Source organism: Fundulus heteroclitus, chromosome 5 (assembly GCF_011125445.2).
Source record: "Fundulus heteroclitus isolate FHET01 chromosome 5, MU-UCD_Fhet_4.1, whole genome shotgun sequence".
Taxonomy (NCBI): Eukaryota; Metazoa; Chordata; class Actinopteri; order Cyprinodontiformes; family Fundulidae; genus Fundulus; species Fundulus heteroclitus.
Genome location: NC_046365.1, coordinates 29159146 through 29172979, shown reverse-complemented (window position 1 = coordinate 29172979; position 13834 = coordinate 29159146). Strand labels below are relative to the sequence as shown.

The 13834-nt window shown below is 40.6% G+C and overlaps 1 protein-coding gene across 5 annotated transcripts in view; it reads right to left on the bottom strand.

Annotated features, from left to right (window-relative positions):
• mgat3b (beta-1,4-mannosyl-glycoprotein 4-beta-N-acetylglucosaminyltransferase b) overlaps window positions 1–3041 on the bottom strand; it is a 68599-nt gene extending 65558 nt beyond the window's left edge. For 4 of the 5 annotated variants that reach the window (XM_021308971.2, XM_036137352.1, XM_036137351.1 and 1 more), the window contains exon 1: window positions 2307–3040. Coding sequence is in view for 2 of the 5 variants with exons in the window: in XM_036137351.1 (XP_035993244.1) it covers window positions 2307–2310 (4 nt within the window). In the remaining 3 variants the exon portion in view is untranslated. Of the gene's footprint in view, window positions 1–2306 lie in introns of all 5 variants that reach the window. The other variant, XM_036137354.1, reaches the window with a different exon arrangement.
• Window positions 3042–13834: the final 10793 nt, after the last annotated feature.

Genomic DNA, 13834 nt, shown 5'->3' with positions numbered 1-13834 from the left:
GTTGAGCAATGGCAGCCAACAATGATACTATATCGTAACAAGACGAAGAAAGATAAGGAAAAAAAAAGGCACAGTGAATAACAATGGCCGTTAGTCGAGTCGGGACTGCTACTGCTATGGAGAAGTCTGTGTGGATGTGTAGTGAGAGGCAGGAGAGTTATAAAAAAAAAAGACGGACGAAATGCGACATGACCACTGCGGACGGTTTGAAAACGATTAAGACACATGTCCGATTTAGTAACATATATGGAAGTGGCACAAATTGGATTTTTTTTCTTGGGGGGTGACTGGTGAAACAATCTGAATTGAGCAAGTCACACTGAAATCAGTGTGTGGATCAGGAGAGGATGTCAAACCCATGATGAGCGTGTACTGGTTGCAACTTTGGGGGGGAGGGGGGATCACCTGGTGGCCTGGAGGACCTCACCAGTTGCTTTCTTTGTTTAAAGGTATATAGCCACGTTATATGCCAAAGACCAACATCCAGTTGATCATGATAAAATAACGCTGTATACTCCAGGAGTCCATCCTGATAATGTTTTGATTATCAGGATCACTTGAGCACTTTTCGAGCTCATAGAACCCCAGCAATGGGCGCGGTGAGCAGATATAAACAGATGTGGCGCCATCTATCGCCAGTACCGCAGAACTATCAGAAAGCCAGATGCTGACTAATAAATCAGAAATATTTATAGCCTGACCCTCTGCAATGCCTCGCAGTAAAGAGACAGCTCGGTGTGACCGAAGACCAACCATTAACTTATTAATTAAATAGACCCATCTACAGCAACTCTAAGAGCCTCACATCAGAACATCAAGGAGAAATAAAATTCCCGTTCATAAACGGAAACAAGAACGGAAGAACCAATGAATCAATCGATCTATTTATAATGTTGTTTGTACTTGAGACTGTAGACGCTAAGAAGAGCATTGCTATTACTATTATCACAGTATTCATAAGGACGTTTATTCACATCAATCAACTCTGCAGTCACATCTGAGCGATCAGCAGCTTTAGCGCTTCAGTGAACACCAACGTTCATACTGTATTCACCGTACTATTCCAGCCTTTGCACTCTTGGAATCTTTTTTTTTCCCCAAGATCTTGGACCTTTCTTCATCGTTTCCACAGTTCGCTGGGAGATGCTAATAGCCATTAGCTTCCTCCTGCACATGTGCAGTGTCGTACTTCCGTTGTTATTATAAAGAAACACGGAGGGTTTTATCTACTAACAAACTGAGCAAAAACAAAGCGTAAAACACCCAAACAACAACTAATACGCCAGCAGGATGTGATACTCTTTCATAAAAACTTTGGATGCAACCAGAGTGAGTTACTGACTTATTAATTAAAAAGTGAAATAACATGGCTATGCACCTTTAAGCCAACTCCAACCAATAATGTAGTTAAAGCATCACGCTTAGTTTTGCAAACCTTGATTATTACTTGAGTGAAAAAAACTCCATCTATGTACCCTGTTAAGCACCTGTACCCAGTCTTATGGTGCATTTGTTGGGTATCAGAAATCAGAGCACTCGTAGAGCGCTACACATTATCAACCTGGCTGGCCAGGTTAGTTGCAAGTTGGAAAACTAGAGGAATTTGGCAATTGTTCTGCTGCTAATTAACAATATTAATAGCAATGTATGCCTTCAAACGTTATAGAAACAGCTTCACAGATAGAGAATAACCGTGGCGCCACTGTTTGAATGAGCTACACTGCCGGAGGCGTTAATGAATAGTTTATGCGTGGAAGTTTTTTTTTTTTTTTTAGAAACAAAAGGCAAAACTGAACTTTGAAATGGGTTTACTTTGTGAGATGCAACTTTCTAAGTAAGAATTTCCACCTTTTATGAGTGCGGCTGGTGGGTCATTTATAAAGTTTCTGACCTCCAGAGGGCCCCCTGCTGGCCTGGAGGCCGCAAGGCAGCTGCTTAGTTCGCTTATGATTCAAACCAGCTTTGCATCTGCAATAAAAAAAAACTAAACCAAGCGGATGATGACAGATCAGAAAAATGGGCGCCGTAAACCCTGCAAGCTCAAGCCCAATGAGCAGTAAATGCTTGTTGTTGGTCAACCCCACCAGGTTAAATTTGAGCGGCCAGACCCCATCAGCGTGATAAAGGCATGTATGCACCCTGCATGTATGCGTGCAGTCTGATAGTGAAACGGCAGGGGTCTTCACGTCACAAGCAGTCCTGATCCACTTCCACACACACACCCTGTCTGTACACTCTTATAAAAAAGGAGAAAAAACACACAAAAAAAAACAAAAACAAAAAACAAGCAGAGCATCTCCTCTTACCCATCTGTGCCCCTGTCGGATGCCTTTCAGAGCTTCATGGTGGAGACGAGCAGCGCTGATCTGACTCAAGCCTTTCGGTTTTGCTGCAGGAGCCGCTTTGCCATCGCATCGGTGATGCTGCTGGAAGGCTCGGAAGTAACAACCCGGGGTTCCTGCTCAGCGGCTGCGATCCTCTTTTCCCTTTTGCTTTCCCCCCCAACCTTTCTGCTCCTCTCAGGGGTTTTATCCGCGGCTGGAGCGTCCTGAGCTGGACGGTGCTGTCGACCGCTCTCTGCTGCTGCTGGTGCACAGCCTCTTTATTTCTACCTCCGACGCTTATTCCGCCAAACCCAGAGCTATATATACATATGCATATATAACATAAAACCAGACTGCGCTCTGATGAGCAGAACCCCGCGTCAAACAGCGTAAAAAAAAAGGGGGGGATGAAGATAAGAAGTGATGGTTGGTGGTGGGGGGTCACCGCTGTCTGCCGCTCTCCGTCCGCCGTTTTCTGTCGTGTTTACGCTCCGCTGTCGCCTCCTCCCTTCTGCCGTCCTCCGCGCTGTCCCCCGCACCCGCCGTGACGCCTGTTCCGATCCCAGGAAACTAAAAGAAAGCCACCACCCCCCTACTCGCCTCTTTTTTTTTTTTTTTTACAGGTTTTTCATCACTCTTGTCACACCAGGCTGAAAGAAGGAGGAGGAGGTGGAGAAGAGTGCTTGAAGGGGTGTGCGAGAGGGGGTGGGGTGGTGGGGGACAAGTGGAAGAAAACGGAGAGAACGAGAAGGAGGAGCCCTACGATCGGAGAGCTCCTCCCTGTTTTATGCTGCTTTATCAGCGGGGAGAGGGGGGGGGGCGCAAATCATGAGACATCTACATTTTGAAATATGAGAGAGAGAGAGAGAGAGGGGGGGGGGGGGGGGGGGGGGGCTGTGTTGAAATGTCTCAATTCCTCAAAGATGCTTTGACACGGGTCAGCTGCATGCATCCAACGGCACACACATTTATTTTTTCTGCAGAAAACAAATAAAAAAAAAACAAAAAAAAAAAAACTAGTGAGATGAAAACCGCAGTGATCGATCCACACAAGAAAAAATAACAAATAATAACGAAAAAATACGCAGCGGTTTAAGACATTGCAGCTGCAGGTTTCGGTTTGTATGCGAGAGAGAGAGAGAGAGACGCACACACTCTGACCTGAGGGGGGCGCCAAGAAAATAGCTTTGACTACCAGAAAAAAAAATACATAACTTATAATACATATGTTTTTAGAAAGTAATAGGAACACCGCAAATATATTTTTATTGTTTAAAAAAAAAAAAAAAAACATTTTGTCTACCACAGAACACCAGAACCCTTTGCAATAAGAACTTGAAAAGTTCCTGTAGCTGTGAGTTATTCTTTTCATGAAGTGAAACCCATACCTTAGATTCATTACATAGTAATGTAGAAACTTGCGAGTTAAAGATTTCCCACATACAATTGCAATATCACAAAAAAATTAATACAGAAATGTCAGCCTGCTGAAAAGTATGCCCTTGATACTTATGAGCTCATTTTGTATCAATTACTGCATCAGTCCAGTGTGGCATGGCAGTGGCTTCTCATGCTGAGGCGTTGAAGAAACCCAGCTTGCTATTAGCAGTCTCCAGCTCATTGTTATGGCGTCTGTCACCTGTCATCTTCTCCTTACCAACAGGTTCTGTATAAGGGTCCCGCTTTTAAACACAGCCAGAACATTGGTGCGTCGGGTGAGGGCAGGTAGCAGGTCCTGCTGGAAAACGAAATTGGGAAGCACGAAGCGCTCTAAAATGTCATGGTAGACAACTGTGCTGCTGACGTCTGTCCTGAGAAGACGCTGTCGGCCAACACGCGCTGATATGACCCCCAGGCTCCTGGGTCAGGATTTCAAAACGTGTCGCACGTTTTCATTCATCTGAACAGAGCGCTCGGGATCACAGAGAAGCCCAGGTAGGTAGAAACCCAGGTGAGACGTCTAATGTCTTTGGTCCAGGAGGAACCATAACACCAAGAATGCAAAATTTGTAGCTCATGTCCTGGATATGTCCAAGCTGTACTCCGTTGCTTTTTGAATTTTTCAAAACAATCAAAGGAGCTTTGTTTCAAGATATTAACAATGCTGTGCTTTTATTCCTCTTTTTTTTGGGCACCTTTTAAGAACACGCTTTTTGCTCGACTCAGCCGTGGCTTCTCTCTGGGTCCTCCAGCTTCCTCCCGCAGTCCAACAACATGCCTGTCAGGTGACCTGGTTGTCCTTTGTGTGAGTGTGTGCAAGCATGGCTGTTTCACCTGCGCACCTCTGCGGTGCTCTGGGATGAGCTGGCAAACTATCCAGGTTGCACCACTGAGCTATATAATACACTGGAGTGCTGATTTTGCCGAAAAACTGAAGTCACTGGCCGCCATCTTGCTACTCCCTACTCTCCCAGAATCCCATAGGATTTGGTTGCAACAACAAGCAGTTTTCTGACTGTGTGAAAACGTTTCACAGGTAATTCTACAGTCAGTGGATGTACTAACACTATCAACTACTAGGAAATTAGGTGCTGAAATATTTTACATGTTATTCATATTAAATATATATATATATATATATATATATGAATATGTACATATGTATATATATGTATACACATATGTAAATATATGTTTTTGTATATTGTTATTTATATATTTATAAATGTTAAACATATATATTTAAATGAATAAAATGCAAAATATTTCAGCACATGACTTTCTCAGTACTTGATATTTTTAGAACATAACATAAAAGTATATGGCATTTGACATTTTTAAAGTTTTAAGCCCCTCCTGAACATGAGAAAATCCTCGTTATTCGATGCTGTAGCGCACATATTCCCTAGTTACTGGGGGGAAATAGGGAGTACCAATATGGCGGCTGGTGGCTTCAAAGCGACTCGTTCAAACAGACGGTGATTAGCACTCCAGTGTATTATATAGCTCAGTGGGTTGCACCCTACCTCTCTAGCCATATAACCTCTGGAGATAGGCACTAGCCCCCCTGTAACCCTGCAAAGATAAGTGGTTATAGATAATCATCCCATAATCATCACAATGACATAAAATCTACTTTTAAATGGAGTGATATGTAAAAAAATATTCCATCATTATTCAACTATCACTGCCCTTTTTTATAATCTTTTGCAAACTGATCTCCAGACTCTCTGGAAGCCTGTCTTTGCAGATTAGCAACCTTCTGATTCATTATTATTCCAATCTACGGATGTGAAAACACAAAGATTTTCATCTTTAGTTCTTTTGCTTTAAAGTCTATTTTCAGTATTACATGATAAAGTACCCGCAAAACAACATTCAGATGGGTAATACATCTAAATTAAAAATAAAGAGAAAATGCTTCAAGCAGCACAAATGGTTGCAACTCTAGTAGAAAACAATAGTATTAAAATGCTCAAACGCCACACATAATGAGCTGAACTTATTAGTAAACTGAATGGAAATATAAGGACTAGTAGAAGAAAGTCCCACAAAATGCTAGACATTTAAACACCCGGAGGTTTTAAATGAAAATAAGCATTTATTCATGACAGAATAAGTTAAATACTCAGTAAAACCGTGATAACTCCAAGCCCCTGGAGTTGTAATGGTTTTTTTATGTTGCTTTTATCTTGGTGGTATACTTTGTTTTTCCACAATTTTTTTTTTTTGCATTGTTTCCATTTTAGTTTAATAAATAAATGCGGTGTGTAGTTTTGTACACTTGAGGTTAAAATAATAAGATTTTAAAGACTGACTCTGACTGTATTCATTTTAAAACATTGATAAGCCTCTGGTCAAATCAGTGGATGTGAGGAACTTTGGATAGATAAAGTTTGGAGCTACTTTTAGAGCAAATAAAATGTCTTTCTGCATAATTCATACCCCTTAAATGTTTTTTTTTTTTTTTTGACATTTTGTCACATTACTATCATATATATTCAGGTCAGATGAAACTAAAATTAAACTTTTTGGGCTATACATACAAAATAGACATATCTCAAAGTATCTGCGGTAATGGTGCATTTAAAAAGTATCAACCCAGGGAGTCTGAACATAAAAGCAAGCCACCTATTTTAATTTTCTATTTTTGCTACAAAATAGGGGAAATCATGTGTTGATTTTTCTTTCTCTTTATAATTATGTGCTGCTATGTGTTGGTTTATCACATCACACTAAGCTCTGTTTTACCTAATAGTCTTTTGCGCTGCTCGGAGGAGGTTGTTATGTGAAATGAAGTGGACAAGTTGAAGTAAAGTACACTTTTGCAAGGCCCTGTACGTAAATAAAGATAATTTGAAAAGGGATCAAATATTGTCTACTTAGAAATATTAATAAAACTCAAAATTTTCATGCATGCATGAGTAACTTTCACATGTTGCTCCAGTTTCACCGTTGACCAGTTCAGGAACATTCAGCCAGATGCACAGTGAACGGCCTTCTTCCAGCTCCATGTTTATGGAAACTCGCTTTTCACGCAACATCATTTTTTTTTTTAAACACTGACCAACATTTGCCCAGAGGCAGCTGTTGGAGGAACTAACTCTTCACATTTGAAGGCCTTAATCCCAGGAAAAGCACAGTAGGGCTTTTTGTCCGGGTCACGTGTTGCCGTTCATTCTAATGACTGCAACTGTTGCGATTATAATTCACCGTGTTACGTTGGTGGAGACCGTTCGCTCGAGTGGCGAGGGTGGCCACTCGGAGGGGCTTATGACTCACTGCGTTTCAGTGAGACTCAGCAGCATCAGTGTGGCTCACGACACCTCCGCTTGTTACAGTTAATCCAGCAGGTCGCTGCGCCTCCTGGAGCGTAACATCCCTCGTATCAGTCTGGGATCCTCATCCTCAAAGCCTGCATTTGTTCTCCCTCTGAGCAACCGGTAACCATTAGAGGGAGGTGTGGCAGCCCACATCTCACGCTGCTTCTCCTCTTTATCAAATATTGATGACAGCTTGTCAGTGTCACCCACTTGGATGGTGCGTCTCACTTTTTTTTCCCTCTCCTTATTCTCTGTCAACTGGAGGCTGCAACAGCGTTGGAATACAGCCAGCCGTAACACCAATCCCAAAGTCGGTGAAACTCAGTTCATTTAAAGTCTTTACCACCCAGAGAGAGCTGTCAAGAACATATTTGTCCACTGGAAATTTGTAATTTGAAATCAAAATCAGCATATTCATAAATTCTATTAGGGGGGCGAGGAAGGAGACAGCCATCAGTTTTCATCACCCAGAAACACAAAACGCTTCTGACCTTCTTCTTCTTCTCTGTATGCGATGTTCAGAGGATTAGCCTTGTCAGTCTGCATTCAAGATACAAGTTTCTTTGATCCCAGTACAGAAATACTAAAACTAAAGAGTTTACTGAGCTACAAAGTACTAAAATACGACAAGGCTGGACAGAGCTCGTGAATTTGTGACCGAGCGTCAGGGTGTATGCGTTTGGAGAAAAAGAAAATGTAAACCCTACTTGTGCTGAAGAAAAAGGAAATACCTATCTCCAATTTGAAATATGAAAAAAAAAATAGTGTGGGATAACAAAAATCATTTTGATTCTTATTCGCCGTTTTGCTGAAACTTAGAGAGCGGTTGGTATACTATAGACAAGCGTGTAGGTGGATCTATTATGACCCTTTGGATAGATGAAGTAAGACCATTTTCATTACCAGCAGATCTGCAAGGGTACTCAAAGATTATTGCTGACTGGCATCTGCTGTTTTTAATTCAGGAAACCTGCGGCTGCTGACAATTTGAATACATGGCTACTAAAGCATATGCCGTATTCACCAAAAAGCAATCCAAAATAAATAGAATCCCTCAGATCCCTTACCAAACATTAAAGAGCTCATTGTTGGAGGCAGGGAGCTCAGTCCGTCACAATGATTTAGCTGAATTGGTCAATATGATTATATCAAACAAGATAAGCAACATTAAAACAAATATGGATACGCACACACAAACCATTAATATATCTTGCACTTTTGCGGAGTATCTTTATTTAGAAATATGCCAAAAAAAACAGAACACATACGTAATCAGTCAGAATCTGACTTCTCACTGATGAGTACACATCAACGTGCTGCTGCTACGTTTTTTTTTCCCTGTCACTGTAACTAGATTTCCTTTCAAAGCTGAAGGGGATTTGAAACACTCCAGTCCTTAGTAAGAGCAAGAAGCAAAAGAAGCCTTTAAAAGATTTCCCAACCGGAAATGGTAAAAGACACGACGCCACAACGCACGCACTCAAACATATAGAAGCATCAGCTGCAGGGTTTTAATAAATGAGTTCAGTATATTTACCACATCCTTCTATGCTTTAATCCCAGGCAAATCCCCGTCAATGGCGTCCTTATCCTTCTGTTTCCAGGAAAGGCGAACAACCATCTGATTACAGAAGTGTAAACAATAAGGCGTATGTGTCAACCGCGTGCTGAACAAATCTGGTTATACTCAAGTGCGTGAGACCTAGATCGATATTGCACTTCAGTACCTTCGTTTACAACTCGGAACACGCCCACAGAGAGGCATGTCCCCTAGGCAGCTGGTAACTTTTTACCAGGAAATAACTACAGCGATGATAATAATAATTAATAAAAAAAGTTTGAGCACATTTTTGAGTTCACTTCACTTGCAGCCGGTCCGTTTTTACAATCCATTTTAAGATTCTTTAGTTTTTCAGCCTTTAACTGGCCTTGCCCCGCTCGGCACCTCTGAGCTTTTACAGCACTGCCTGCCGCCTCGTTCACCTTAGGTCAGCTGACCTTTTGCTCTTATCAGCATCGAGAAGCGAACACACATCTAGAGGGGACCAGGTCTTCTCACTAGCTGGTCCTAGACCTAGACTCTGGATTGCATAAGGCAGGCTTCATCCCTGGCAATGCTTGAATCTCTTTTAAGACACATCTCTTCTCTCTGGGTTTTGATACTTACTGTAACTGGGTGTTGGTTTTATGTTGATCAATTGTTTTGACATTAATTACATGTTTGTGTATTTTCTCATTATATATTTTGTCTGTACAGCACTTACAAATATCACAGTTTTTAAGTGATTTATAAACTAAGGTTAGATAGGTTGTTATGCTGATCTAAAGCTTCAGCTTATGTTTGTGCTGAAATTAGGGAAGAGAGCCAGAAGTGGATGTTTGAAACTTTGTCAGGAGAAGAAAATTAAGATTATACTAACTCTTGTATTTTATGTATCTACGAAGTTTATTCAAAAGCAGCTTTCAACAACTTTTTTTTTTTTTTAAGGATAACGTAATGAAATGTTTGCATATGATAACAGGTGAAAAATCCCCTGTCTCGCTTGAATAAACACAAACATACACAGAAATGTATGTTTGCGCAGGTTTTGCATTAAGAGATTACATATATGACTGATGTTTCCCAGCACTTTGCATTTCCAGTTCCTTTCAGTGGGTGGCTGGTTGTTTATGGATAGCAGAATAACCTGTTCCCTGCACGACTACCAATGTCACACCTAAACAAACATTTTACCGGTATCCCATATTTAACTATAAATATTTCTATTATATATATATATATTATGTTCAAAAGGTTTACATTTCTAAGAAAATGGAGATAACAAATTAAGTCGGAATTAACACAGGTTTATTCCAGTCAGACATCTAGGCAGCACATTATGATCATTTATTAAATAAAGTCTGTGAAAACCTTCTCAATGTGTTTTATTTATAGATAAAAAAACAATCCTTGTAGGAATTCAGATTTTTTTCCCCCTCCAACATCCATGATATTATCTCAGTACAATTTAACATTTTTCCTTAATCCCAAAGGTAAATTGAATGTTGTAATTTAAACTATCTAGGTTTCTAAAAAAAAAAGATTACCTGCAGGTGGTGATGGCTGTGACTAAGGATATTCTGCGAAAACTGAGCTGAACATTTCCGAGAAATCTTTTTTCCTCAACAGTGAAAGAATTACACCCTTCCCCCCTTATAAACCATTGTCACATACCTGTAACTTTGAAATCGGTGCATTCCACGTGTGATTCATAGGCATTTTACAACATGGATCCCTGCTTTTGTGCATCACAGGGACTATTTTTTAAGTTCTTTTGCATTTTAAAAATGCTGAAAGGGCCGTAAGATCCTCTAGCTGTGGGCTCACTGAATCCCCTTGCTGTAATATGTATGAAATAGGGTTTAAGATTTCCTCGTTGACATATGGCCGCTAACTCAAAACATATGTTGGCAGACTTCATCAGAAAAGCCCCCTGTAGAGAGAGGGCTGCAATAAAATGTGAGAGGTACCGACCAATCTAAACATGATGCACACGACAATGATAAGGAGAAACCTGGCAAAAGCCCCCCCCCCCCACCACGCATTGCCAGCCAAACAAGAACAAATCAAATACTCAACATTTAAATAGACAGGTAACAAAAAGAGGGTATGTTTACTTTAGGGCTTCTGATAATTTCACAAATGCAAGCAAAGCATTCAAACAAAACTATAAACAGTCCCTTACAAATAGAACAGTCCCTTAGAAGTACTTCCTGTTGTATTTGGATGGAATGAACAATTATAACAGTACTTCAGTGAAATGCAACTAGTTTTCCAGTCTGATAGAGAAAGGTCAAATGTCACATAAGGTGCTGAATGACACTTTGATGGTTCTGGGAAACACCTACGTAAAAAAAAAAAAAATCTGGAAACTTTCCAGGTTTGCTTTCGAGAATCTAAATTTGCAGTTAGTCCCTAGAGACCTGTCTATGGAAACCAAAATGAGGGCTGACTGGTGGTGCAGCTTTCATCACTCTTGCCCTGCAGTAACAAAGTCCTGGGTTCTAATCCTAGCCTGGGGGACTTTCCCCAAGGAGTTTGCATGCTCTCTGTGTGAATAAGGCTTTCTCCCACTGTCCAAAATCTCAGATGTAAAGTTAATTAGCTTCTTCAAAGTGCCCTTAGGAGGTAAATGGATAGCCGATGGATGGATAGATAGAAATCCAAACTGGACTTGTGTCAAATATGGTTTGAATTTTTTTTAGTTGAGATAAAAGATATCAACTTTTAACTTTATGTTCTGTTTTTTCTCTTCATAAGTACATCTGGCCTGGGTGGCATTCTGTTTAGTTGTGACGTCATCCTGTGGGGGCCATTACCTTCTCTAACAGAAAAAATTCCTAAATCAGCGCTTCTGTGTTCTTTTTGTGTCTTTGCTCCATCTTCTCAGACCCCCATTCATTCAAGACAGCTGATCGTTTACTTAGAAAACGTTTGATCAATCTGTCTGATTTGATTGAATTGACTTTGAAAAGCGCCTTGAGATGACGCGTGTTGTGAATTGGGGTTAGATATGAAAAAAGTTTGATATAAACTAAAATTCTGTGCTGTATTCCTGACATACTAACTGTGACACCAACCCATATTTTGTTTCTGCCTAGGGCAGAAATGATTCAGAAGAACGTTTTAAGGAATTTGAACACCTCAATTACTAATAATCCTCTAGGCCATTTATCTTCCAAGGCTTAATTAAATTCTGTCCAACTTCTAACCGCAATGCATTCCAGCTAGATGGTTATTTGTGTTGCACATTGCTGGAATCTCCGCTAATGATAGCCTACGTTGGTGACATGTGGATGCCAAGTGCAATTATCAGCTATCGAGAAATGGGAGGCGATAGGGCTACGCTCCATCAAAATTGCTACAAAAAGTGTGTAGATAGTAAATATAAATCACAAAATAAAAATTATGTCATTTGTTCTCTCACACACATGTCTGACTTTTGATTTTTGAACATTCTCATTTAATATTTATTTATTTTCTGCTAATTTTATCGTTTCAATACTGTGGGACACCAGACAAATGAGTGGGTATGAATGCCATAACACTTTTGGCTTCAGTGTGAATAACTGGTCAAGACGTTAATCGGAGTGGCTCTTTCTCAGGGTACTATGTGACAGCGAGTACTTTAAGTTGTGTCCAAAAAAAATAAATAACGCCAGCAAGCAGTATTTAGTTCAAGTGGCTCACATAGTCGAAGATAAAAGCACATCAACAGATGGACACCACGAGCGAGATGGGTTTATCTGTAGCTGCGCTTCTATCTTGATTTTAATGCGACCTCCTGTGAATATTGCCAGTTTAACAGCAGTTTGTGGTTTTTTTTTTGCTGCTGTTTTTAATCATTCAATGACAGAGGGCGTGTAATTAATGCAACTTCACAAACTAATACAAATGCAAGCAGTTGGAGCTAATAATTCATTATTCAAACACAACAGGTGTAGTCATTTCACTTTGATTGCAATAGGTTCATCAGCAGAGGTAGACTACCCCTGCACAGTATAAAATACACATATTAACCAGTTTTAATATACATTTGTAACAGCTTAATAATGAATAAATAAATGCACAATCAATTGCACTGCTTTCCAGTAAATTGCAGGGTCAAACATGAACAGCTTGGTACAGAGGGCTCTACCACTTTCGATTGGCCAAGCAGCTGAGCGCACTGACAGCATTTTTAACATGATGATGATGATCACAGACATGCAGATAGGTTCCATAGGTTCCAGACGATGATCTTTACTTTAAATCCAAAATGCTACTTTCCATAACCTACTTTGGGACAAGATGGAGAATTTGAGGAAAGCAAGTTGAAAAACACCCTAAAAGAGACAGAGTATTGCTCTCTCGACATATCTGGACAAGAGTTGCCACAGAGGCATATACTGCGATGACATGCCATTTTCTTGGGGAGGATTGGAAAATGCTGTCTCACATTCTCACAACAATGCATTTTGATGAGAGGCAAACAGCTGCAAATATTTTCTGTGGCTTGAGGATGTTCCTGCAAAGTTTGATATTCCACCAGTGAAAGACAAAGCTGCCAGCCATGATAATGGTGCGAATGTTTATAGCAGCAGGGAAGATTTTGGCAGAGAAGCATCAGGGTAATGTGCAGGCCACGGCCTAAACTCGGTTGTGTAAAATGCTTTGAAGAGCAACCAGACTATCTCCAAGGGTGTGGTTGTTAAACATAAAAAAAATAAATAAAAAAAAGTGAGCTGGCTTGCACAAAGCTGAAGGATAAACAGCCGCAAAAGGGCACGTCAGACATGCTTGTACAAGATATAAGTACTTGTTGGAACAGTACTTTCCACATGCTGTTCAGGCTGCTGGTGGAAAGATGGGCAAGAACCGCTGCATTATCCAGCCGGCATTGACTCAGAGGCAAACACGTACTTAATCCTTGAAGCCTGAGCGGTAAAATGTTATTGAGCTAAGCAAGGCTCTTGAGGCCTTTAAAGAAGCAACGGTGTTTCTGAGTGGACAGGACTCTACGCTGCTCTCTCTAAACCTCCACAGCTTCTGAAAAACCTTGAAAAGTTCAGACCCAAGCATTTTAGGACTGCACCTGCCCAGTCACACGAAACTGGTGAGCCAGATCACAAGTGTCAGCCTAAAACCCTAAACACCATCTTTACTCCTGCTTTGGACCCCAGCTTTAGAAAACTGAAGTTCTTGCCCCATGATGAAAAGACAGATGA